This window comes from Podarcis melisellensis (assembly GCF_964234715.1).
Source record: "Podarcis melisellensis genome assembly, chromosome: 7".
Taxonomy (NCBI): domain Eukaryota; kingdom Metazoa; phylum Chordata; class Lepidosauria; order Squamata; family Lacertidae; genus Podarcis; species Podarcis melisellensis.
This window is the reverse complement of record NC_138539.1, coordinates 27,884,494-27,912,054: the sequence shown is the minus strand read 5'-3', so window position 1 is coordinate 27,912,054 and position 27,561 is coordinate 27,884,494. Positions and strand designations below refer to the sequence as shown.

Sequence of the window (27,561 nt, the reverse complement as noted above, 5' to 3'; positions counted from 1 at the left end):
GCGTGGCTGCCTCCTAGAGCAGCCGGGCTTGCTCCAAAATCTGAGGTTTTCTTGGTTCCCCGCCCCCCTCGTGGCGGACCTTCAGCGAGTCGTCTACGGTTTTGGATTTCCCGCGCGCGAGGGGCGTCTTACGTCCGCGCCGACGTCACGCGGTAGTGCCGGCCTCTTCTCACGTGACTCTCGTGGTGCTGGGGGAGGGGCGGGGGTTAGAAGGATTGGTTTTATTTACTATTTTCCCCCTGGGTACTCTGAGGTGGCCGACGCATGCGCACGGCCCGCTTCGCCCACAGCTCCTTGAGTTACACAAGTCCTGAGGTGAGGCTGGCCGTTGGAGCCTCCACCCCAGATTCAATTATCTGGGAAGGGCTTCGTCGGTCCTATTATTATTGTTATTTATTATTTATTACGGTCCTTCCCAGGCGCTGCAGAGAAGAGGAGCCGCTGCTCAGGGAGGGGCTGCTGCGCCCTTTTGGACGTTTGTGGGAAGCAGCTTCGGAAGGAAGCCTCTCTGAGGTGTGTAAAGGAGCGAGCGAGGGAGCAGCCTGCGCTTGTGGGAATTGCGCCTCGGAGAGGAATGGTGGAAATGGGAACCCAGGTGGGGGAGGGGGGACTTGGGTCATGCCATTCATTTAAGATGTTTTCTAGCATTTGGATCCTGCCCGTTTGCTCCCCATCCCACCCCCACCCCCAGAAAAAGGTCCTTTTTCTCGGGCTCAAAAGGTAGGCTAAAGGAGTGGGAGGGAGGCGGGCGAAGTTTAGCTGAAGCACAAGTTCTTAAACCGAACAGGTAACAGTGAAGCCTGGAAAGTTTCCAGAATACATAATGAAAGTCGGATCTCATCTAATTTATCTTTGCATTTCTCAGGGATACCACACACACACACACGTGTTACTGTAGCTGAGACGATTTTCCAGTTTAAATTAGCAGCGATCCCTAGACGGGTGTTTGTTTTGACCAGTGTTTATTTTCTTGGGGGTTACTGAAGGGTATGCAGTACCGGCACCTTTACACAACCCCCCACCCAAGATGTTAAATGTGTGGCACACACTGTAACAACTTAATGGTGAGTGCCTGTACCTTTTTATATATATAAAAAGCACTGGCTTTGTCTCTTCTTAAGAAGCCCGAGGAATATCCTTGACTTACTTTTTAAAAAATATATATATGTGTGTGTCATATATATAGTTTGGTTAAAGTGTGAGGGTTTGTTTGAAGGTGGTGTACCTGCTTTGAGTTCCATATCTAGAATGAAAGTCCAAATTGAGGTCTGAAAGGTGTACCCTGTGGGGCAAACTTTGGCAGATGAATGTAGGTTCTGCACTGGGTGTGGCTCCTATGCTAGGATGGCAGTGGAGAACTGAAGGCTATGAGGTCTGTTTCATGTTTTCTTTGCAGAGATCACCATGTCTCTCTAGGTATTGTTGCTGGTGCTGCACTAGTCTTTCCTGCTGTATCGTGTATATTTAAAAGAATAATATGAGTTATTCCCCATCCTGCACCCCTAGGTCCTAGAGTGGGTAACATTTAAAATATAGCATAAAAAAACTTACTTTAAAAAAATTACAATCAAATATGCAAATTGTGAAGGACAGTTAAGTGTCAGACATGTTAGTTGTTGTTTAGTTGTTTAGTCGTGTCTGACTCTTCGTGACCCCATGGACCAGAGCATGCCAGGCACTCCTGTCTTCCACTGCTTCCCGCAGTTTGGTCAAACTCATGCTGGTAGCTTCAAGAACACTGTCCAACCATCTTGTCCTCTGTCGTCCCCTTCTCCTTGTGCCTTCAATCTTTCCCAACATCAGGGTCTTTTCCAGGTCAGACATGTTAAGCTGTGGCCAAATATCCTGTATTTTTATCTTGTGAACGACCCTGAGAGCTTCAGATGAAGGATGGTATTTACATTTAATTAATAATAATAATAATAATAAATAGAACTCCCAAAGTCTTTGGTAATATGTGCCTTCCCTTAATATGCTTTACATTTCTGCTATGAGAAACACATCAGTGTAGCTGTGGCAAACAATTGCTACACAAAGTGATAATTTTATATGATTATCATGTGTAATTCCCTACACATTTGGGGAGCATATGCCCAAGGAAGCCTGAGGATCAGTATAGCAAATCATTCACACCTTGAGCATATGATTGAGTTGAAATGGATGGGCGTGTAGTTATCGTGTGACAACTAGAGCATTGTGGGTGTGACAGTTGTCTATGAATTCAGACATAACAGCAAACCATAGCACAGGCTCTGTTTTCAGTGCCTAGTTTGTTGGCCCTCAAACAGTGGTTTGTAAGCTCTTTTCTCTTGTAGTTCCATTTTCTAGACAAAAGTGTGTGTGTTTACTGCATTTGTTTATTTAGGAAACAATTGCTTGTGCAGAAGTAGTAATAGTGTTGTTTGGAGTACACTGTACCTTAGCATACACCAGTTCCTGTTTTCTGACCATTCTTGAGACATCTAGTTGGCTTCAAAGGAATTCTGGTTCAACTCAGAATGGTTGTGTTTATGCTCGTATTGTAAATAAGGGTGCCATTAGCATCTGGAATGGACTGGAGTCCCAAGTTCTGATTCAGTTGTTCAGGCCTACTAGACTTCTTCTTGACTTTAGAAAATAAATTGTGTGGGTTTGCAGATAATTTAACACATAAGTCTTCCAAGCTTTCCTAAAGTTCCATAAACTAGGATGTTGTTTTTTCTCACCAGATTGCAGATTTACTAAAATGAAATATTACAGAGCCTTTAGCAGGAGCAGTACATGTGTTCTTTCTTGTTTCATTATACAGGGAGAAAGAAAAGATCTGCGATAACAAGGTCCCTACTTAAAAACTTTTTAAAAAGCTCAACAAAAATTAAATTTTGAATGAAAGGCCATCTTTGATATGAAATGCAATTTTCTAAGATGTCAACCCCTCCCCTCTTTTACATTTAGCATAATCTGTATTATTTATTTCCTATTTTGCTGAAAGCACATGCTCAACTTTAAATCCGCAGTAAAGGTAAGGGGCACGTTGACATTTGCTAGCAAGTCAGTGGAAACATCAAAGAATCTTGAGCACCTTAAGGACAAATGACTTTATTGTGGTATAAACTTTCATGGGCTGGAGCCTCCACCTTTGTGGTTGTTACTGGCACCAAGTCAATGCATATCTGTTTACCCAGGCATTTTAAATTGCTCTGACTACCTCCCTTGCTTTTATAGTTATTGTTGCCTCTCAGTTTTATGGTTAGTAACAAAGTGTGATGTTTTATAACATTGTGTTGGTTGTTGTTGTGGATTGCCTTGAAATCCATCCAGCTGAAGGGCTGTTTAAATTTTGTAAAAAAAAAAAATCATCAATATCATGGCAGTCAAAAAATGTTTGTCTCAACTTTAGTTCAGTCCTACCATGTCTAAAAGAGCTTGAATGCATGGTTTAGTGTGGCCCATTATAAAGTCTGAGAATCCTTGGAATGACAAACTATTTAAAAAATAGGCTTTTGGCCTACACCCAGAAGTGTGATTCATCACATCACTCTTCTACTGTACAGTGTTGCTGTAGGTAACTTTATGTGTCTACAGTATAAGATAAGTGTCTTAAATATATTGATGCAATTGTATATACACTTACCTGGAAATGTCCCATTGAAGTCAGTGGGATATACTTCTGAGTAGTACCTGCAGACTGCACTGCTGTGGCATCAACTTTAGTAAACTAGAGCTCATTTCACTGAATGCATGATGTTTTCTCCTTGGTTGGTAGGTGTATATGCAGATGTACAGCTGATTGGTAAACCTATTGAGCAAGTTATTATTTCTGCTGTGTGAGAGTGACTGCAATCCATCTTGCACATGAATGCTTTTTATGTGCATGGTAGTTTATCTGTGAATGATTAAGCTGCTGGTTAGGGATTTATGCTGCTTAGTTATGCTGTTGACTTGCCAGCAGAGAAACCTTTTTCTTTTCTGCTCTGGAAGGTGCATGTCTACCCAAGATACCCATAGTCATGATTTATTGAATGACTGTTGGGCCAGAATCCTGCTTCAGTGGGCTGTGCTTAAATCTTTGTTGGATTTGGACTGTGAGCTGTTAAAATGACCCCAATGTTAAGTATACTTGTTGCTTGCTTCCCATCCAGTGAGGCAGATGGCAGCGCAATGTGTAACAAAGGTGGAGCTAACCATCTCTTGCAGCAGCCTCATGGATAAAGATGTTGGCTCCAAGTCAGACCCATTGTGTGTGCTGCTTCAGCACACAAGTGGACAACAGTGGTATGAGGTATAGTATGTTGATACTTAATTAAATATTTCTAATAAAGTTTCTTTTCTGGCTATTAGCTCTTTGTTTTAATTTGGTCTTTAGAAACATCAAATTCTGGGATGTAAAAGTGAGTTTTATTTCTTTGAAACATCATGTGATGAACTCTCCCCATCACCACCCAATGTCTTATACGCAGGTTGATCGCACAGAAAGAATCAAGAACTGTTTGGACCCCAGGTTTTCCAAGAGATTCCTAATTGATTACTATTTTGAGCTGGTGCAGAAACTCAAATTTGGGATTTTTGACATTGACAATACAACTGTTGATCTGAGTGATGATGACTTCTTAGGAGAATTTGAATGCACACTGGGGCAGGTAGGTGTAAATAACTCATGGAATTCTCTCACTTTCAGAGAGTTTTATTGGTTGCTTTATTTACAGTTCATTTGGTTCTGTCCTGAGAAATGTCATTTGACCTGAAACATCATTCATGCTGGTATTGTTCCTTCACCAAGCAAAACCAAGAAAAGGTCAAAGCGGGAACAATAGCATGTTGCAGGTTCTCATTTTGTAAGTTCTGCTTTTCAATAAGAATTGAAGTAGTAAATTGCCTTCCTTTTATAGGCAGTTTATCTAATGCTATGTTGAATGCTATTGTTACATGAACTAATCTCTGTGGTTTATCATACCTTGTTGCCTTATTCCTATGGATAAACTGATTCCCTGAACATAAAATCAGATTTGTGTAAACCAGTTTCCTATTGCAGGTAAATTGGGAAACCAGTCAGATTCTGGCTACTTAACCAAGATTAATCCTCTGTTTTCTAGTTACTATGTAACTGGTAAAACTGGTTTAAACAAACCATGATAGAAGTAACAAAGGGGTGACTGTGTGAGCAATTTGGGCTCTTAAGAGTCCATATGTATAAAATTATTACATACACAAAAGCAGTAAACAATGTTTTGTTAAAAATAAACCCTGTTTCCTTATGCTCTGCCTTGATTGCTGAGATCTGTTGATGGGGCACCTTTGGTAGTTCCCTTCCATTCAGCTGGCCTTTACCAGGGGCTAAACCTTTAGCTTGACATGCCCTGCCCTGTGAATTCCTTCTTAACCCTTTTTAACCCTGAGACTCTTCACCAACCAGATCTTAATAATGTGTTTTGTGATTTTATTGAAATACTGTACTTTTAGTTTATACTATGTCTTTTGATATTTTATATGAACTTGTGGTTTATAAAAATATGTAAAAATAAAAATTAATGCATGGGTTGATGCCAATTCTCAGTTAAATAAACCATAGCATATTACTCAAATAATTGCATCTGAACTGGCCTGTTGTGTTACTGTTTTTTCTAGTCATCTGCTAACAGCTTTGACTAAGTCACCATTTATAGAATTCTATAGACAAGGTAAATTCTTAATCTGTTGAGTTTCTGGATATGTCTGTATTTTTACAGATTGTTTCTAGTAAAACGCTTACCCGGCCACTACTCTTGAAAAATGGCAGACCTGCAGGAAAAGGAAAAATAACGGTATGAAAACACAAATGGCTTTTCCCCCTTCTGGTATTTCTTTGTGGACAAAGATTTTGATGACCCAGGGAAACATGAATTTAGTCAAAACTAAATTTAAGCGCCTTAGGGACGCGGGTGGCGCTGTGGGTAAAACCTCAGTGCCTAGGACTTGCCGATCGCATGGTCGGCGGTTCGAATCCCCGCGGTGGGGTCAGCTCCCGTCGTTCGGTCCCAGCTCCTGCCCACCTAGCAGTTCAAAAGGACCCCCAAGTGCAAGTAGATAAATAGGTACCGCTTTATAGCGGGAAGGTAAACGGTGTTTCTGTGTGCTGCGCTGGTGCTGGCTCGCCAGAGCAGCTTCGTCACGCTGGCCACGTGATCCGGAGGTGTCTCCGGACAGCGCTGGCCCCCGGCCTCTTAAGTGAGATGGGCGCACAACCCTAGAGTCGGACACGACTGGCCCGTACGGGCAGGGGTACCTTTACCTTTACCTTTAAATTTAAGCATGCTGAAATTCTGTGGAAATTAATGAGATGTAGGTTGGGATCCTATGTACTTTCCAGGAAATAAGTGAATTTATTAAGACCTGTTTTAATTGTTTTAGGGTTCTTTTTCTACATTTTTCACTTTAAATTTCATTACCAGAAGGCAGGGGCTAGTTTTAATATAAAAACCAATTACATGCCTAGTTCTGCATCTTTCAGATTTTGTATCTCAAATAGCAGCCTCACATGCCAGTTGGAGAAACTGAAAACTGACTGAAATTTTTCAAAGCAGGGTATTCATGCATTATGAGTCTGTTGTGGCCAACCCTTTAATGTTCTAAAATGGGAGGAAGGAGCATCTTCTTATTACTATAAAACTGTATTCTTTTTATAGCTGTGAACAAGTTGTTACTGCTTTTGAAAATAATAAAAAATATATAAATATAAATGTTATTTCAAATTTTACTACACTCCATTTGTCATACATTTCATTCTACTGCCCATAAAAGAATTCTATTACATACTTTAGAATGCAGTATCTTATCATGGTGAATGTTGTCTTTGTGTGCTTACTTAGATTACTGCTGAAGAAGTAAAGGATAATCGGGTAGTCATGTTTGAAGTTGAAGCAAGGAAACTGGACAACAAGGTACTTCAAGGTTGCAATTCTATACACGTTTATCTGGGGTTAAATCATATTGAGCAATGGGCAAAATCCAACTTTGTCCTCCTACCAAATGGAATTGACTTGTTTGTGCAACAAGATTTGCTGTTTCTCTCCTTTTTCCTGCAACCCCTGAGCATCCCCCAAAACCTGCTCTGGGTGATTTCATGACCCTGGAGAGTAGATCGGGGGGGGGGGCGCTGCAAGGGAAAGGAAAGGGATGTTGAATGTTGCCCTGTGGGATTGACTTGTAAGCAGACAAACATAGGATTGTGCTCAAAGTGTGTGTTCTTTAATTCACAGCTGAGGAAGAACTTTTTAGTTTTATGCTCTGGAACACATGAGAAATGTATGGAAATATTAAAAGATGATCTTTGGATTTCTATTGAGTTGGATACATATGAACAGGGCAATTTTGTAGTGACACAGAATAACTTAAAAAGTTTAATCTGTTGAACAAATGAACCCAGTGGTCCCCTTATGTGCTCTGCTTTGTGAAAACCACTGCAGCTTAAACTGGAAAGCTATATGGATGCAACTGGCTTTGTAGGCTTGGTTTTAGTTGGCTTGTGGTGAAGTGAGGGACATGAGGCAGGAGTTGATAATGCAGGTGAGCTGCGCACAGGTGAGCTGAAAGTGAGCTGCCGGCCAGCCCTGTGGAGCCTCCTTTTATTGAGACAAATATGCAAACCCAAGCAGATACATTTTGTGCTATGACCTTTACACATCTTCCGGTCCCGAGATAGTGGGGTGGTACAAAGCTATTTTGGCACCTGTTTCCACCACGTCATTTTCCCCTTGCACAGTGTATGATGAAGGAGACAAAAGGTCTCAGAGACAAAGGTTACAGACAGGACACCGCAGACTACTGAGACCGCAAAAGGGTAGACAGAGGCAACAACGTTCAGACAGCCATGGCTTTGTCTGTGAGGGGTGTGTGTGCTCCGCAGCCCAAGGTCACGCGTGCAGGCAGGCTGAGGCTGCCTGCGGTGGGGAGTGTGCTCCCTCCGGACCCCACTCCCCACTCTGCGATCATCCCTACATTGTGGAAACTGTAACCTGCTGGTTCACAAGTCAGGGCAAACTGTGGTTTCCATGCAAACAGAATTAAAATAGAGTGAGGAAGGGAAGAAGGAACACACATACATGCTACATCATGATTCAGCTCTGCAAGTGAACCAACTCAAAGAGGGGATTTCAGTTTGTGCTGTTGTGCTGTGGTATCTGGTTTGAACTTCATAAAAACTGAAATATACTTTCATATTTGGGGATGAAGCACTTGCATTTTATGTGGTTCCCTTTGATATTTAAATAAACAACTTTGCATTTAGTCCGCTTTGTCATAAATTGCTGAATTTTCTGATCTTTGGTAGTATGCTAGCAAGATGAAGCCACAAATTTCTAAACTGTGTGTTTCATAGTTTTTTTACATCGAACAAATAGTTTGCAGCACTCGACACCTGAAAAAATGTAACCAAAATATTTGTGCAGTTAATGTAGTTGATACACCATACACACAGCTTTGCTATATGTGGCTTCATTTTGCTCTTCCACGCTTATATTTCATGTATTACTTAATGCTTTTACTTCTCTCCTTGTTGCTATTTCTGGTGATTATGGCTATTGTTAAAGAAAGAGAGGGATAGAGAGAGAGAGAGAGAACTTCTACAGAAATACTTAACCACTACCATTGTTCTGACTGGAGTTGCAGAGACTTGCATTCACAGAATTTCCCAAGGAAGGATTAATAATCTGAATGCAACCATGCATGTATGTGCAGCGCTGGTGGAAAAGCGGAAGTGAACTGCATGTTTGAACTTGGCATATAGGTGGTGTCTGTTTTGAACAGGAAGTAATGTAGTGTAAAGTTTATTTAAAGGACTTTCACCCCATTATTTAGCTGAAAAAACTCCAAAGCAGCTTATGAATATCAGTAATAAAATAGTCCAGGCTCTCAGTTTTACAATCTAAAAGTCATGACACACAAGGAAAAAGGGAGGAAGAAAAAAGAAGTTGAGGCATCAGTTCTTTAAGTTACTGTTCTTATAATGACCAGCCAGTATGGCAGCAATTCAGTTAGCTTAATGGAATAGTTTCTGTTAGGTGACAGTTGAAGGCAGGGCCAGGGGCAGGTGCTTTTCTTCTTTCTGCTCTGCAGCCTGACGTTTGCAAAAAAAAACCAACAACCCCATCCTCTAAAGACAATTTTGAAGCAATAGCCTTTGTTTTAATTGCAGGATTTCTTTGGAAAATCTGATCCTTATTTGGAGTTCCACAAGCAGACCTCTGAAGGGAACTGGGTGATGGTGCACAGAACAGAAGTAAGGTGGTTCTCGTTCTTTTATGAAGTGGGCTGATTTGACTCATTGTCTATTTTAATACTTTTAGTTCTGTTTTTATGAGGAACTACTGGTTTCTATAACTATAGCACTTTCAGAAAGAAATTTTAAAGCTACTGTATCAGGCAGCATCCTATCCTATTGTGATATGTATGGGAAGCTCCAAGGATAGGATTAGCGATAGTTATTGGAACAGCCAAAGTTATAAAAAGATGGTTAATGCAAAAAACCCACAACCTTAATAATGTTTTAACCATTATTATTTTGTATTTATTTAGGTTATTAAAAATAACTTGAATCCTGTATGGAGGCCATTTAAAATCTCTCTCAACTCTTTGTGTTATGGAGATATGGATAAAACGATCAAGGTAATGTATAAAGGATGAGGAAGTAGAATGAGTATTTAAAATTAAATGTGAGCCTGGTTCACATGCCATACTAAGCCCAAACATTGTTTATTCTTGGCTACAGTCCATGGTTAGTGAGGAGACTGCTTAAATCTAAGTCCTGGTTCAGATAACATGCCAAGTCTAAGCTTGCCTTAGCTCAGTCGCAGCAAAAAAGTTTGGAGACGAGCAGAGCAGCTATGCGCATTCTTGCTAAGTCAACATTTGGCTTAGCATGTCATGTGAACAGACTCAAAAACTATTTTTTAAAAATCTGTTCAGGGCCGGATTCATCTACCCAGTCCTTCTAGTGGAAGATAGATAACCCAAGGACTTCTGATAGAACAACAGGGCCTTCCCCACCCTCTCTTCTCTCCCTGTGCCTCTGGGCCTCTCCCAAATCTGCTCTGGAGGGTCAGGAAAAACCCCCAGAATAGGATGCAGGGAGAGGAGAGGAAAAACCATTCTGTCAGGCAAGCAGAAATACTTGCACTGATAGAATGATTCCCTAAGTGTCATCTTGAATTTCACCCTCAATATTTACAATTACATTTTTGTGGGTTATATGGGCTACAAGTGAGCTGTTGGTATGATCCTTTTCTGAAAATGTAAAGGTTTGTTGGCAGTAGCAGAAATAGCAGCTACTGGGTGTTTGAATACCGTGATGTGGAGAGAATATACCTGAGCTGTTAAATGGGACTTCCTTCTTCCTGTTTAAGCACATTGCATACACTTAACATGCTTTTCTAAAGATCAAATATCTTACTGGACTACAGAATTCTATAGAATGGGTGTGGTACCTGTAAAGTAAATTGTTTAACTAAGCTTTAAGAAGCATTCTTAAAGCTGTGTTTTACCCAGCATTCATAGCTTCATTAAATCTAGTGTTAGCGCTGTGCTTGTAACCCAAGAGTCACCTAATAATACTTTAAGCTGTAGTTTGTCCTTGTTTGTTCCCTTTTGCCTTTATTATGATAATCTTTTCCTCTCTTTAACTTGCATTGATGAAGGGTGTTTTCTTCAGCTCATTAATGCTTATTTCATCATGACATAGTAGCCGGCCCCACAGCAATCCTGTAGAGTCACCAGATCTCAAGCCCTGCTGGTCTTGTAAAAGGTGTGCATGTCTGGAGTGTAGCTGATGCACTTACCCCCTGTCCCACCCCCACCCCCACCCCACCCTCCACTTGCCATCCTGGGTACATATCAAGGACACAGGAAGACTTTGGATCTCAAGCCACCTACAGAACTCCCTTTTAATTCACCTTATCTGCTGTCATCAGTCGTCTCCACGTCAGCTTGCAAACTTAGGCTTTTGGTCTCTATGCCCATAGAGAGGGTGATCTGCAAAACAAACTGGCCTATTGGACCTCACCCCACCACCCCACTCCACCCCCGGCTAAAGGATTGCCCCTTCATTCATATGTTCACCATCTATTCTCATAATGATAAAAACACTGCTAGTTTGTTTCTGTATGTTTCTATATGCAGTGATTATGGTTTGTATTCTAATTCTGTAGCAAAGTAAATTTCAACCCCTGCTGGTTTATTTTTGCCCCTTCATGAGCTAAAATGCAGTTTTCTAATAAACTATTTTAACTTTTTTGGTGCAAACGGAAAACAGAAAAACCTCATATGCATGCGGGTCTATGCCATTGTAATCAAAATCTGGCTTGCCATGTTACATCTTCCTGAGGAAATAGAAAAAGGTGAAATAGAGTCTTGCAACCTTATGGAAAACAGTTTAAAATGAAACTACTTTGCTGTAATGAATAAGGGAAAACATTTTATACTATAATGACTGATCAAACAATGCTTTAATACTTTATGCACACAGTGTCTTATGTAACTGGCTATTTCATTATAGTAAGTAAAATCATTTTTCAAGCTCTACCCATCACAAGTGCCTTTCTCTGTGTTAAAATGGCTGTTTGTGTATTCAGTTATAATACACAAACAACTTGCTTTGATATCTCATTACGTTTTCCCCCGAAGTGTGTGTGTTGAAGTGAGTCATTGAAGGCTTCTCTTACTAGCAGCAGGCATGTAGTCATTCATAAGTTCTGTTTTGGGTGGGAAATATGAATATCTCACAAAAACAAGAGCAAGCTTGAGAAGGCTGTATCAACTGTTAGTATATTGGGTTAAACATCAATTTCTTAATAAGATGAAATATAGCTATAGTAATGCGAAATTTGGCAATGTTCTTAAGAGCACATACTAAAAGATAAGTTTTTGGTCTTACTCCTTACCCTTGAATTCAGCTTTACTCTAATTCTGTGTGCTGTCATTACATGAAAATCTGTTTCACATATTCTCCTTGGTCATAGCAGTGTCTGCATGCTGTTTGCACTGATGGAGAGTGCATGTGCATGTGTGTTAACCTAATACGGTGATGCTCTTGCCATACTTGAGTAGGAGTGGCAATGGGCCCAAGGAACATCAGTGTGAGGTACAATTAAAAGTAACTAGAATTGTTTAAAATAAATGTGAAATACACATTGTACACATAAGTGGCATTTGATGTTGGAGCCATAAAACAATTACTACGCATGCATTGTATTTTCAGTGGAACTACGGTTTTGGCTCTGTAGGTCACTACTGCTGCATTTTAGTCTTGCCTGCCTAATTATCTTGGGACTGATACTCAGAAGTGGCAAAAGCCTGAAGCACACAATTTCTTCTCTTTTGCTCTGTTAAATTACATGGTGTCAGTGCTGTAACCACAACATACTGGGTTAACAAAGAATGTTTCTTTCTTAGGTTGAGTGCTATGATTATGACAGTGATGGGTCCCATGATCTCATAGGGACCTTTCAGACCACACTATCAAAACTGAAGGAAGCGTCGCGACATTCACCAGTAAGTTCTTTTACTTCCCTCCCTACCTTACTGGTAGCCTTAGGCAATCCACTTTCTCTTCTATACAGGCCCTTCCTTATTTATTAGAGTTTTTATGCATGGCCTTCCTTCAGATCAGAGTATTTGATGGATTACAGCACAACATACAGCTTTAATAATAACACTATAAAATAGAGCACAGATTCATACAACTTGTAAAAATAACAACACTAGTTTTCAACTCCTATCTGTATTATCAAGTTTCACAGTCCCACCTGCTGCACGAGGTGGTGGGACCATGAACAAGGACTCTCTTCCAGCTGATCTTAAGGTTTAGGGTGGCAGGTATTGGGAAAGGTGTTCCATAAAGTTTCTGTGCTCCGGGTTTAATGTTTCATTGTAGTGCCTTCAGAATCAGAGTGACATGATCCTATATGGTTGTATCTGATAACGGGCTGCAGTAGTTGCAGCTTCTGAACAACTTTTAAGGGAAACTGCAAATCCACATTGAAGGAGTCTATATGGGAGACTAATAGTGTGCATAACCTGAGGTCAGACTATCTTCTGCATTATTACTGAGAGCACATGAAGTGCTTTGAGGATTTGGCAGATAGCCCTGTACAAAATGAATTATCTAAGGTTTCTACTACTAATAGATATGCTCTGTGCTTATGGTTTTTTTAAACAATAAATGATGCTAAACTGCAGTTACCATTGTTTCTTATGATGAGCAAACTCTCCCAGGGTGTGTTGTCTTCTGACTAACTTTTTCTTGTGTTTCTGAAGAATTATAAGCCTGTAGATTTCTCTACGCTAACTTGTCTTGCTGAAACAAAAAAAATTCCTTCCAGTAGCACCTTAAAGACCAACTAAGTCAGTTCTTGGTATGAGCTTTCGTGTGCATGCACAAGTGTGCATGCACACGAAAGCTCATACCAAGAACTGACTTAGTTGGTCTTTAAGGTGCTACTGGAAGGAATTTTTTTTGTTTTGACTATGGCAGACCAACATGGCTACCTATCTGTAACTTGTCTTGCTGACATACTGATTGGGTTTGATATTTAGTAATTTATGCACAGCTCCCTTCCCCTCTCTTTTAGCACAGCTTTAGGGAAGGAAACACAAGTTTTGGTTTGTTTTGAACTAACCACATAGTTGTTATTAATGTCTGAACCTGAACAACTATAGATCAACTATGTTTTGAAGTTGACATGTTTTCCTAAAGCATAAAAAAGGTAAAGGTAAAGGATCCCTGACAGTTAAGTCCAGTCACAGACAACTCTGGGGCTGTGGCGCTCATCTCGCTTTATAGGCCGAGGGAGCCGCATTTGTCTGCAAACAGTTTTTCAGTGTCCTATGGCCAGCATGACTAAGCTGCTTCTGGCGAAACCAGTGCAGCGCACAGAAACGATGTTTACCTTCCTGCCAGAGCAGTACCTATTTATCTACTTGTACTTTTTGTCGTGCTTTCGAACTTCTAGGTTGGCAGGAGCTGGGACTGATCAACAGGAGCTCACATGGGGATTCGAACCGCCGACCTTCTGATCGGCAAGCCCAAGAGGCTCAGTGGTTTAGACCATAGCGCCACCTGCATCCCACTCCTAAAACATACTTAAGAATTAACATGCACAGCATCAAACTGTGACTGGTAGACAAAAAGCTTCTGCTTACTTCCTTGCAGTTGTGCTGGAGAGAAGGGGGGGAACTTACAAGCTGTTTTTTCATAACACTAAGCCATTCCTTGCTGCAAATAGACCAAATCTAGAAGTGGCAGAATGTAATATTGCTAAAGGGTCCCAGACTATCTCAAGCTCTGTAAACTTTGAAGTAAGTATGCTTAGGATATCAGTCTTAATATGTGCAATTTTTGCCCTGCTGCTGTTTTGTAGGCTGAATTTGAATGCATCAATGAGAAGAAGAGGCAAAAGAAGAAAAGCTACAGAAATTCAGGCATTGTGAGCGTTAAACATTGTGAGGTCAGTATCAAATTTTTTCTCATTCAGTTGTTAAGTTTACAGCAGTAATAATCACATTTGACATTGTATCATCCCAGTATAAAGGCATGGGCCGCAGTCTTTAGAAAATGAGGCATCCATAGATATCCACTGGGATTTAGACAGCTAATTGTACTTAAAATATGTCTCTGGTTTGTTCCATTAGTCAGGGCAAGGGTGTTAAACTTCTAAATACTAAATAGAATAAACTAGTACTGCTTGCCAATGCTCTTTTTATTTTTAACAAATCTACAATCCGTCAATATAGAATTACTTTAAATAGCCAAAAGTTGATGCATAGTACAGTAGACCCTCGGGTTACATTACCTTCGGGTAACATAATCTTCGGGTTGCAAACGCGGCAACCCCGGAAGTGGGTTTGTCGCTTGCGCATGAGCAGAAGCAGTCCTTCGGTTATTAAATCTTCAGGATACAGCCAGGCCTCCGGAACAGATCCTGTTAGTAACAGGAGGTACCACTGTAGCACAAATAATAGGTCTTATTGATCCCTGCACAACATAGGAGCAAATACTTTTATTTCATTGTGGTTTGTATTGTGAACAACTGTGGTATCATTTAGAGGAAGAGCTGTGTATATATTTTTAAAAATGAAACCACTTGAGAAGTGTTTCTCAGCACGCTCATGCAAAAGCACACAGCCACTTCCTTTAGTGTGCTCAGTCCTGGGCCTATATCATATGCCTACCTATTCCCTCCCTCTTCACTCTGTCAAGAAATGCAAGCTCTGAGTGCACTGTATGTGTGAGTATACACTCTCTGTAATGCTAAACCAAGACTCTTTAAAAACAAAACTAAGCTCTGCAGAACTGGTCTTGGCCGTGTAGTAGGAGAAGATGAGAGTGGGGAGTTTGTTTTCTCAGTGCTTAATTCAGACTCATTGAAGCTCATCTGTATAGCACTGAATCATGATCTATAAGTATATGGAAACACAACCTGAGTGTGGGCAGGTGGACAGACCATTATGTCCTGTGTTGTCAGGATTTTTTCATGCATGGTGCTGCATCTGCAGTGGACTTCTATTGAACAGTGGTTGTCTGTCTCAATCTTCTTGCTTGTATATTGTCCATCTCTTCATTAACATTATTGCCACTTCTGCCATCATTGCAAATCTTTCTCTCTCTCTCTTTTCTCTGCCCCCCTACTCCAAGTTGAAAACCCATGCTGATGGCTAAAGGGCTCAGCATTGACTGTAGGGGTGGCACTGTGTTCTGAAACCAAACCAATTAATTGCCATATCCTAATAGGTCTATGTTCCTGAGTGTATCACTGAGCGCTTTGATGATATTTTTTTTGATATTTTTTTTTTGCAGATTATAATGGAGTGTACTTTCCTTGACTACATCATGGGAGGGTGCCAGCTGAATTTTACTGTAAGTAAGCTGTAGCTCAGCTCTTTTAAGAGAAGTAAGGGAACCAAATCCACTTGAGAATAATCATGTGGGGTTGTCACACCAGAGCCAAAGACTGGACTATAATAAAGATCCTAACCAGAACTAGCTGGAATTTGAACCGTTGGCCTGAAAGCCATTAAGCACTGTGGGTGAGGAAACATATAGAACGTGCATGGTGTGGAATATGTTGGTGCTTCCCTCCTAATGGGGGAGGGAAGTTGAGGTGTAGGAGGCTTCCAGTCAAGGAGGATCTGTACTTTAGAAAAGTAAAAAAAGAATACCTGATTTGTGTGAAAACTGTTGGTTAGGATCAGGAGTTGCTGTAAATCCCCACAGGAGCAGGAGCTAGAGCAGGAGTGGGCAACTCTAGATCCTTATTTAAGATGGCTTTTTAAATTCTGCCATCCTTTAAAAAGCTCAGGACACAGCATACACAGCTCTCATCCCTCCCATTCCTATTTTATCATTGCAACAACTTCGCGAGAAAGGTTAGCCTGATTTTCTAGGAAGGTGCTCCCAGTAATTTTTAGGTTTAGAAGAGTGGCTGGAGGGAAGACTTATTCAGTCAAATGAGTAATTGAGATTTGTGCCACAATACTCATGTTTCACCCAGCTTGGTCCATTCTATGCTTGTTTTGTTAGTTCAATAGCAAAACTAAAACTAAGTAAATTGCATGCTTCCTCAGCCTTGATGTCTCTTCCTCAGCCTTGATGTCTCTTAGGTTCTCCCTGCCCAACCCAGTTTTTCAAGTAGTTGTTGTTAAGATTATGAAGATTATGAATATAAGATTATGAAGATTATGAATATTCACCCTGAGTTCCCAGGGCAGGTTATAACAACTTAAAATACAGCATTAAATACAGTTTAAAACAACTTGGGATCAGAAAAATAGGGCGGGTTCTAAAAATATAGCAATGCTGAGCAGACAGTAATATTCACATCAGTGATGTTTGTACCTTTTGACAGGTTGGTATTGACTTTACTGGCTCGAATGGAGATCCTCGCTCGCCAGATTCCCTACATTACATCAGCCCTAATGGCGTGAATGAATACCTGACTGCCATTTGGTCTGTTGGGATGGTCGTTCAGGACTATGATACGTAAGTTTCTCTGCTAGTCTTGTTCTCAATATGCTTTTGTATATTAAAATTAAAGCACACATATTTAGAATTATGACATAACTCAGAACTTGTGATACACACACACACACACACACACACACAGCCCCTCCCAAAAAAATCTGCTCATTTTTCTCCCCAACTTGTCTAATCCAGAAAGGTGGAGTTCTGGTTTCTTTTTGTCCTGACTTTGTTGAGCAATGTAGATGTGTTAGAACAGGATGTGTCTCATTGATATATTGTCTTGGTGAATGGAAGTGCAAATTTTGTCTAGACTTAGCAGTTCAGTTCTAGCGTCTAATGAATTAGTATAACATTAGAGTAATTATGTTGACAATATATGAAGATTGTACAGTGGTACCTCGGGTTACATACGCTTCAGGTTACAGACTCCGCTAACCCAGAAATATTACCTCAGGTTAAGAACTTTGCTTCAGAATGGGAACAGAAATCGTGCTCCAGCGGTGTGGCGGCAGCAGGAGGCCCCATTAGCTAAAGTGGTGCTTCAGGTTAAGAACAGTTTCAGGTTAAGAACGGACCTCCAGAACGAATTGAGTACTTAACCCGAGGTACCACTGTACTACAGATCCTGTTCTGAATGGATTGTGTTTTATTTTGCAGATAGTTGATGGTACTGTTTCGTCACGGTTTACAAATCACCAGTGTAGCTGGCTGATTTAATTGGTTTTGTCTTTCAGCCCACCTAGAAAGCCTTTCCAGAGGGTCAGGGGATCCCTGCTGGAAAAAGGGGGTCTGCTGGGGACAGATGGGGATGGGAAATTTTCCCTCAGGGAACTTTGTGTTCATGAAAGTGACTTTAGCATTTAATAGCAGTGCAAGCAAGAGATTTGTGCTTTTATTTTGTGAAAGAATGTAGAACAGTGACTTGTTTATAATGGTTTGCTCTAAATTGCTTTTATAGAGATAAGATGTTCCCAGCTTTTGGGTTTGGAGCTCAGATTCCTCCCTCTTACCAGGTAAGGTGAAACAATTTTGTAAAAAACCAACAAACCTGCCTGATTAGAAATGGACCTATAAAATAATTGGAACATCTTCCATATATTTACAGGTGTCACATGAGTTTCCATTAAACTTTAACCCATCAAACCCATTCTGCAGTGGTAAGTTTGAAAAATTTGAAGTTACGGATGTTAAAGAATTTCCTGGCATTTCTAGGTTTATTGTAGGTCATAGCAAGGTGACAGTAGCTCAGTTTCTATGTTTTTGAACTAGCACCATTATTTTTAAAATTTGCTATATTTATATAAGGCTGTCAGGGGGCACACAATCATTAAATGCTAAAATACAATATTCTAAAATGATAATATCACAAATAACAACTTGTGGCCTAAAAAATCCCAGCAGAGAGAATAAAATCAGGTAACTAAAAAGTTACACAGTGCATAAACAGTGGTTCATTAACATTGTATAATTGAAAGAAATGTCAACTGGAAGAAATAAATCTGATCAAAGCTGTCAGGTCTTAACCCAAAATGAAGATATGGGAAGATATTATTTATTAAAATTGTTACATAAATGAGAGGCCTGGGTAGCTTACAATTTCTTCCCAAGTTTCATTCTGTCTCATTAGTACTTGTGGAAGAAAGAATTGAAATGAGAGTGTGTTTACTTGAAGTTAATAGTAATTCTATTCTCTATTCTCTCTGCTTCTATGTTTGAGGCCATACTTGCTAATCTGAAAGGAACCTCTAAGAGAGGTACTGTCAGTTTAGCCTCAAAGACCCCTAAGTCTTACTGTCCTGTAAACCTCAGCATCCCCCACCCCCTGCCCCATCATCACACTATTGGAATCTTAAATTTTATACGCTATTCTGCTAGCTAGGCCAATTACCCTTACATGCCTGAGATAAGCAGCAGTATGGAGCTGTTAATCTGACAAATCCTTTCATAAGGACACCCTTTTATTTATGTATCTATATATGCTTACTGAAGCTTCAGTACACTATATTGAAATGTAGTGAAGAATGTTCACTTAACTTCCCCAGGAATCCAGGGCATTGTGGATGCATACCGGGCCTGCCTTCCTCAAGTAAGATTGTATGGGCCCACCAACTTTTCTCCAATAATAAATCACGTGGCTAGGTTTGCTGCTGCAGCTACACAGCAAAAAACAGCTTCTGTAAGTCCTTTGTAATTTCTAAATGGGCATGCTCTTATTCATCATTTATTGGAGGGCAATTCAACCCCGCTCCCCGGACATTGATGGTGGGAGAGATACCATGTAGGTGTTTATCTGCTCAGAGAGAGGAGCACTACTAATGTGGAGGTGGGGAGGGTAGCAAGCAGCAAGCCCTGAAAAGGTGTGTTTGGGAGTGGTGCACCAGTGGCTTTGGAGCTAGTGGGTTCAAGTCCTGAGGATTCCCTGAGGAGCCGGACCCTTCATGCAGGGAGGGGAGGCTATATTGTTGAGCCTGATGCCAGGTGTGGTGTTGGCAGCAAGAATCTGCTTTTGCACTCCTGGGTGAGAAGTAGGGTTGGTGAAAAGCACAAAACGTGGCCATTTAACATGTGTGGACCCCTATGGAAACCTAATTAAATGTTTCGTTGTGGAATCGAAGCTTCAACTTTAAGAGAGCTTCAGTTGTAGGCACTGGTGGAGTCAGATAATTATCTCCTGAGAGTTGATACACCCATAGAATTGGCCTTCCCCTGATGGAGACTTTGAGCCTTGCATGAATCTCATTCTGCACCAACCTTTTCCTTTGACAAAAGGGTGCCTCTATATCAGTGCCACCTGCGACAGGAGTTTATTTCTGTTCTCAGTTTTAACAAGGTATCCAATTGTTCAACAGCAATATTTTGTGCTCCTGATCATCACTGATGGGGTGATAACAGACCTTGATGAGACCAGATCTGCCATTGTTAACGCAGCCAAGCTTCCCATGTCCATTATAATTGTTGGTGTCGGAGGAGCTGATTTCAGTGCCATGGAATTCCTTGACAGTGACAGTGGGGCTCTGAGGTCTCTTTCAGGAGAGGCTGCTATTAGAGACATCGTTCAATTTGTGCCATTTCGACAGTTCCAGAATGTAAGTACTGTTTCTAATGACACCCTTAATGCTTGTTAGATTATAGCAGAATGATTCAGCCAAAATCTTGGAGTTCTGATGTGAGATCCAATAGCTTTGGCATTTTTGGCTTACAAAGTTAACAAAAGATCTGTGTGACAGCAGTTCAAGAAGAGCTATGGAAATCTCCCAGAAAGCCAGTTGCTGCTGGTCTAAATACATGTGAATTATCTTATATACACACACAAACAAGTAGGGTCTGAAGCTTTTTGCATGATGAGATATAATGAGGAACGGGAAAGTAGAGGTTTTTTTAATGACAGTGCTCCAGTAAAATTTGTCTACCACTTATAAACCAGTACAGAGTGCTCTGCTTGAGCATCTTGGACTGTGAGTTGGTTGAGAGGAAAAGAAGACGCTTCATGAACCAGTGTGATGGCAGCTTTAGATGTTCCTTCTTAGGTGGGACTGTACTGAGAAATTTATCAATGACCATTTCCTCTGGCAGTGTGAAAGTGAAGAAACCTGAGGCCAGAGGGCCTCCTGGGATGTGCTGTGACCTTCAGCTGATGATTTGATTGAGATGTTTAGGAGACACCTAACTGCTGTATGTAGCCTGCATATGAACCAGATTGTTGCAGGACTGGCTGTGCAGCCTAACAAGCTTTGCATAAAGACTTGGGACTTTATGTATCCGTTGCCCCTCCTGTGAGCAAAATAATTGAAAAACAAAAACAGGATGAAAGATTGTAATTCTGGTCTCAGTGAATAATTGTTTTATCTAAACATGATACTCTTAGTAACTGTGGCTGAGAATCTACCCTATTACAGAAGAATTGAGTCATTTGGCTAGTGCATTTCATGGATAAAAGAATATTGTGTCCCAAAAGGAAGGGTATTTTCCTTTTTTAAAATGTAAGACAGGCTCCTATTACAGTCAAATGATATGGAAGGCAAAGCTCATCAGTTACCCCAGAGTGAAATAAAAGGCAGACATTTCCTCTTCCTATTCAGACACACAGTCTATTGTGTAAATATCATTTCATTTATAGCCATTTTATTTGTAGAATAAAATTGGAAAGCAAAAATGCCTTTGCTTTCCAGAGAGCCCTTTTCTGAAGACCTGTTTGTGTGTGAAATCTCATAATAGGTTTTCTGCACATTTTATGCTCCATTTCCACTCCCTGCTGAAAAGCTGAAATTAGGGCATCAATGTTCCTTACTTTTCATTATTTGTTTAGGCAAACTGCCGTAGGGCAAGGGGGGGGATCCCTTACATTCTAATGCGCTGCCACTGTAGGTTGTACTTTAACTTGGTAGTTAATAGTTTGCCTTTATCACTCTGCATGTAACAGGATTCACTTACTATAAACAGGCTCTGTTTTTCCTAGTATCTCATGCTTGGAACTTGAAATGCCCTTGGAGGAGAAGTTCAAGTTAAGTAATGCTTCAGGGAAAGGTTAGGGCTATATAGACTGGAAGAAATTACAGTCATTAACCAACCTCAGCAGCTTAATTTTTATGGCATGTTAACTGCCCTGGCTAGTGGCAGTTTTTATGGGCATTACATAACGGTTATTCTCCCTGGATATTCTTATCTTAAGTTGATCTGGTAACCATCTTGTAGATTATCTAAATTAAATTAAGCCAGCCAGCTTTTATAGGTATGAACTAGTCAAGTGGCTTAGGGGTTTCATAGTAAACGGTAATGAAATAATAAAATCCAGTGTGTTGCCCCATACAGATTAATGGTGGGACCAAATGGGCAAGTAAACTTTCGGCTGACATTGTGTGGTGTGTGTTCAAGGAAATGCCTTTAAGTTGATCTTCCCAAATCAGCAGGGACTACAATGTGTGCTTTTTTTGCTTGACTTCCGACGTTCACTCTGTTTCTCCTTTGACTAAGGCTCCCAAAGAAGCGCTTGCTCAGAGTGTCCTGGCAGAGGTGCCTCAGCAAGTGGTGAACTACTTCAGCACATTCAAGCTCCAGCCTCCAAACAACCCTGCAGCAAAGCAAGATGGGAGCTGAGCAGCTGACCCTGAGTATCCAGTTCCTTATGTGGGGAATGTCTTCACCACCTTCCTCTGCAGTGTCAACAGGCCAGGGTGGATGACAGGACCTTTTGATACAGCACATAAAATGCATAAACCGTTTCAGATACTCCTTTCTTTCTTTTTTTGTTCTGGGTCGCCAAAGATGCCATTTTGCTTTAACAGTCAATTGCAAGTGAGACTGAAAACTTTATTTAGACTTAACAAAACTCTCAAACTATGTACATCTTCAGGAAGAACATGCCATTTGCTTTTTTGCCATGCCATCACCCCTTTGGCTGCTTATAGTGCCCAGGACAAAACACAGTGTGCCTCCAGCTGCAGTTAGGTACAGGGCTTTAGTGTGCCTTTGAAAGCAGTGCGCTGTACCCATCTTGACTTCCTCCTTTAAGAGAGCCTTGGCTGCTCAAAGCTTGCATAAGCTTAATATAAAATGTTCAACCATTTGCAGAGAAGCATCAAGACCAGGGCAGAGTGTAAAGGTCTGTCTTCATTCTAGTATGTTATCTTTCTTGGCCATTTATGAACATTTGTATCATTATGAAACAGTGAAAAGTGAGTATAGAGTGGTACCTTGAAATGAGCTATAGTAAGACTTTCAGATGTAAATCATGTTGGTTGTTTTTCAAATCAAGCATCTCATGTTTATGCAATGTTGCCAGCAGTTGCAACGCAGAAGATATAAATTTAACAAAGATTTATTTGACTGTATATCATATAGTCATACCTTGGGTTACAGACACTTCAGGTTGCGTGTTTTTTTGTTTTTTGTTTTGGATTATGGACCGCCGAAACCCGGAAGTACCAGAATGGGTTACTTCGGGTTTTGGCGGCCGTGCATGTGTAGAAGCACCGAATTTCAACCCATGCGCTCACAGACGTGCCGCTGCGGGTTGCAAATGTGCATCCCGCATGGATCATGTTTGCAACCCGAGCGTCCACTGTATTACGAAGCTAGTTGACTTTTAGAGAATCTGACTAGAAAGTAATAGCATGCGACTTGATGTGGACTAGGAAGCCCAGTATGTGCCAATGAGGAAGGACCCTTCCTTGATAAGAGTATTTTTCTCAATTTTATAGCTGTCTATAGAGAGAGGTGTATATGCTACTGAACCTGTATTCTTTTTTCACTTTAATTTTTTACGCTGTCTTGGTTTAGCTAGTTCTAGGATGCCTCTCATTTGTGCTAGAGCACAGTTGGCCCAGAATGATTGAATTTGTGTTGTTGTTTTTCCCTTTTGCACAAGAACTAATTAGATTATTCCGTTCATTCTTCACTGTTGCCTTTGGGGAATCACTTGCTTTTTTTATTAACTGCTACAGTGACAGGGATTAGACTGAGGTGTCTGAAAATGATTGTTAATTGTGTAGTAAGAAAAAGTGTGAGTCAGATCCACATCCTATAAATGATTGTTCAGGGTCTAGATGCACATTATTCCTCTGAGGCTGGAACCATATGCCTTCAGTCTTCATGCTTTGCCTTGTGGTCATGTTAAAACTCAAGGGTGTCAGATTGATGTTTATTATGCTCAATCAAATGTATCTACTCTGTGGATAATCAAAAGTAGTGGTGTATTTGGAATTATCAGCTGTTGCTCTGATTGAATGTTTTATTCCTATAGTGGATAGACTACATTGAACTGTCTCTTGTTCTCAGACCATTGATAACTTTTATTTTTTGTTATGTCGCCTTTTGCAAGTTTTTATATACATCATGGTTTCTCATTTACTGGGTAGCAAAGCAAAACTGGATTCAGGGTTGTTTTGAAATTACTGTTTAGTGGATTATAGCCAACCTTGTATAAAGTCCAGAAGTTTTGAGGATCACAGAATTGAAATACAGTTATTTTTCTTTCTCTGTGTGAATCAAATGCCCACATAACTGCAGCAGTATTCTGTAGCAAAGTCTGAAAAAACCCATCCCTGTCTACTTTCGTTAATAGTTCACACATCTCATTTCAAAGTGAATGAGAAAACAGCATCTTATATCGATGCCATTTCCCACATGCATTCCAGTCCATTCAGTGTCTGTTCCATACTGTGTATTTCTCATCTCATAAGAGGCCTTTAATAGGTACAGTGTGGCTTGAATCTGCCAAGTTTATACTGTAATGGACTTCTGGACCTACTGAATTGTTCCTCTTTTAAACAATAAACAGGGGTGGGCCAGAATTCAGTATATATACATTTTTTAAAAATTCCAAAAGCAGCACCCCCAGAAATATTAGCAGTAGTTCCTTAATGTCAAAGCTTATTTTTATCTCCTCCATTTGTCTCTTCAGCATGAGTTATGAATTAGCACCACCTTGTGGTGGAAGTTGATCATTAGCTGCTTTTGTAACAAAAGGAATCTACTTTTTCCTGTATATTTTCAAAGCAAAATATAGCTTTATGAAGAAAGTATCTTACGGTGTATGGTATTTCTATGCACAACACTATTCCTTGTGTAATACAGTTTCTTGTATTTGAAGTTAGCTTCAGGTGTAACATTATCTTAATGCCATATAACACAGTATATTAAACTCCACTTACGCCCCTCAGCAGTTTTAATGTCTTTTGTCATTTTTTTAAGCTCTGAATGTACATTTGCTGATTATTGTGGCTTTCACAGAAAATAGAAATAATGTCCCTGCTTTGTACTTTTAAGAAATTAGCTTGTATTCTAACTTTCCTTCTGAAACAGAAAAAAGAGCCTTCCTTCATTCCCTTTCTCTCTGAAGCCTCCTGCCACCCCTTGAAAATCCGCTCCTGGGTGTTAGGGGACCCTTGCAATGGGGCACAATATGATGCAAGAGGCTGTTGGGGCAGGATTGGGGAGCTGGTTAGAAATCTACCATTCTTGAAGGAGGAACAGCTTGGAATCCAAGCCTTTCAGGGATTTTTAAGTACATAAATTACAAATGTTTGTGAGATAACAAAGTACAAATCAGTGGTAGAGAAAACTGGAATGAAGAGAGGGAAACAAGCAGACAGCTATGAAGTTTAGCAACAGCATTTCATAATGAACAGTCCTGTGTTCCTGTAGATCAGCGATTTTCAAACTTGTGGTCTGGCACTAAACTGACAACTTTTTTTCTCCGAAAAAGATTTTTGGGTCTTTATGCTAACTTTGGTTTCTTCAGAATGAAAGAAGTGGGGTTGACATAGAAGCCCAATAGGGGGTGGGGCTGTCAGTGGCGGAGCAAGCCAATCAGGCGCCTGTGGTGGCGCATGTGCCCTGCACCCAGGGGTGGGGCCAGGACACTCCGTGGGGCCTCCAAGGAGTCTGCCTGCATCCTCCCCTCAGTTGCCCTACAGCTGAAGGGGAGTCGGTGGGCAGACTGTTTGGGGCAGCGCGGAGCCTGCAGGCGCTCAAGCTACCACATCACTCCAAGTCACAACTTTCTTGTGCTAAGAGCAGGGTAAATATGCCTTAAACGAATAAATCTTCATGGGAAAAAACTTTGGTCCTGGAGAGCCAGCTTCAGTCAGAACAGATAGAAGACATCTACTTTAATTTAAATCAGGATGAACATATGGAGTGGGTACCCAGATTTCTTTGTCTGGTTAATAGTCCAGTGGGAAGCCCACTCTATGGCTGTTCCTCAACCATGTTTTACTTTCTTTATGCAAAAATTTCATTAGGAGTAGCTGCAAGTTCAGTCATCTTAAAAATATTCTTCCTTGCCTAGTTCCAGAAATAATTACCCCCAAAGGCATGGGTTACTTCTCTCTGGAGAACAGAACCACAGGGTCCTAATGATAAGAGGAGAGGAATCAAAATTTGCTAGTATGCTAATATCTCTGCAGCAACCTTTTCTGAATTTTTGCTCTGCCACAGATATTTTAATACTTTGGAGCAAATGTGAAGCACAAGGGTTAACTGATGTCCTCTTGCTGGGCTCCTTTCCCTAATCTGATGACATTAGAACAGAAAAAGGCTCATAAAGCAGCAGATTGGGTTTAAAACAGCTCAGTTAGGTAGGAGCTGACCTTTCTGCCAACAGTGGTTTATTAGCCGAGGAGAGGAAGAAATGGGGCTGTTACTCTGGAGGCTTGCTGCTCCAAATGAAATAGTGAAACAGGATGGAGGGCCATAAGGAAAGAACTCTACTGGGGAGAACCTATTATGAGCTCTCATACCCATCTTGTTGCTCTCCAAGGGCTGTGTAATACTTCACAAAACAGAGCTGCTTCTTAGGATGTAGGAGACTATTTCAATAGCAGCGAACCAGCCAGAGAGCTTTTCCCTCTACTGTCAAGCAAACCTGTTCCCCATCAAACGTGTCTCAGCCAGGGTGGCGGGTGTGTGTGTGTTAATTTGGCCCAAGATGGCAGTCCCAATGAAGAAAAGGCCATTTTCTCCAGCTGAGGTGCAGAAGGGAGCGGCCCTGTATTTTTTATACTAAGATAGGTGTGAGGAACCTGTATAGATGCAAACTTAGAGTGGGGGGGGGCTAATTTCATGTATCTAAAAATAAGCAGATTTAGTCCTGTAAAATTGAATTGGGCACCCAGAAGTGGGTACAATGCACAGCAAGAAGATCCACCAGTTATACTTGATCCCTCACTTTGACTTCAACAGTAAGAATATCTCCTTCTCCAGGGGTGCTGGAAGGAGTCATGCTAATGATAAGGGACTGGTTAGTGGTTCCTCTGAGCAAACTTGGTTTAGGAGGAGCCGGTGGTGTTGGCTGGCTGCTGGGAGCTGGTTCTTCCTTATGGGCAGACGGTTCCGCTTGCATCTGTGGCTCTTTGGCCTCTGCAGACTGTGTTGGGTTTATTTCTGTAGGTTTGGTTTCAAGCTTGGCTTTTTCTTTTTTGTCTCTTTCTGCCTTTTGTTCCTTTTCTTTCTTTGCTTGTTCTTCCTTTTCTTTCTTTGCTTGTTCTTCCTTTTCTTTCTTTGCTTGTCCCTCCTTTTCTTTCTTTGCTTGTTCTTCCTTTTCTTTCCTTGCTTGTTCTTCCCTTTCTTTTTCCTCCTGAAACAAAAACAGTTAAATATTAACTTCTCTTTTCCTTTTCCGCCTTTTCTCGTTCTTCTTTTTCTTTCTTTGCTTGTTCTTCCTTTTCTTTTTCCTCCTGTAACAAAAACAATTAAATGTTGTTAAAGAAGGATGCTTGACAGGAAATTAAGATCATACCTAAGACCCCTCTGCATAGTAGGTGAGTACAGTCCATCAAGCACAGCTAAAGGGATACCCACATTGGTTTCAGAGTGGCTTGACATTGTCTTTGAAGCTCTATAAATGTTCTACTGAGATTAGTGGATTCTGTATCAGTATCATGATGCAGCGATGCAAGACAGGGCCTTCTTTGTGATGGCACCTCAACTGTTGAGATCTGTCCCTTCTGAAATGCAACATGTGCCTACCCTTTTTTCATTTAGACACCAGCTTAGAACATTGCACTTTTCACCTAGGCATTAGGAAGTGGTTAATGTTCAGCTGGAATTTGTAGTTTTGCTTTTTCAGTGGACTTTTATTTTTTAAACTTTTATTA

General features: G+C 40.7%; 2 protein-coding genes across 4 annotated transcripts in view; one reads left to right on the top strand and one right to left on the bottom strand.

The window, feature by feature from the left end:
• Window positions 1-16: 16 nt before the first annotated feature.
• CPNE3 (copine 3) lies at window positions 17-24,626 on the top strand. Of its 3 annotated transcripts, none has more exons than XM_081919774.1 (17): window positions 18-152; window positions 420-513; window positions 4,122-4,261; window positions 4,440-4,619; window positions 5,706-5,780; window positions 6,825-6,896; window positions 9,149-9,232; window positions 9,529-9,618; window positions 12,400-12,498; window positions 14,367-14,453; window positions 15,803-15,862; window positions 16,851-16,984; window positions 17,925-17,979; window positions 18,072-18,123; window positions 19,009-19,142; window positions 19,816-20,052; window positions 21,938-24,626. In XM_081919774.1, the coding sequence occupies exons 3-17, from the start codon at window positions 4,130-4,132 to the stop codon at window positions 22,058-22,060; spliced, it is 1,614 nt and encodes a 537-aa protein (XP_081775900.1). In that variant the 5' UTR covers window positions 18-152; window positions 420-513; window positions 4,122-4,129; the 3' UTR covers window positions 22,061-24,626. The 3 variants fall into 3 exon arrangements, with proteins under 3 accessions (XP_081775902.1, XP_081775900.1, XP_081775901.1); XM_081919775.1 differs by lacking the exon at window positions 18-152 and adding an exon at window positions 216-315; XM_081919776.1 differs by lacking the exon at window positions 420-513 and having other exon boundaries at window positions 17-152.
• CNGB3 (cyclic nucleotide gated channel subunit beta 3) overlaps window positions 23,886-27,561 on the bottom strand; it is a gene marked incomplete at its 5' end in the record, with an annotated part of 51,624 nt that continues 47,948 nt past the window's right edge. Inside the window, one exon of the mRNA XM_081919981.1 lies at window positions 23,886-27,041. Within this exon, the coding sequence (XP_081776107.1) occupies window positions 26,616-27,041 (426 nt within the window). The 3' untranslated portion in view covers window positions 23,886-26,615. The remainder of the gene's footprint in view (window positions 27,042-27,561) is intronic.

What these genes read in the sequence shown, in the direction of transcription:
- CPNE3 (XM_081919776.1), top strand. Translation starts at nt 4,130, where the DNA reads ATGGCAGCGCAATGTGTAACAAAGGTGGAGCTAACCATCTCTTGCAGC. An exon ending in TGAGCGTTAAACATTGTGAG is followed by an intron (nt 14,454 to 15,802) that starts GTCAGTATCAAA and finishes TTTTTTTTGCAG; the next exon opens with ATTATAATGGAGTGTACTTT. An exon ending in CATTTCGACAGTTCCAGAAT is followed by an intron (nt 20,053 to 21,937) that starts GTAAGTACTGTT and finishes CCTTTGACTAAG; the next exon opens with GCTCCCAAAGAAGCGCTTGC.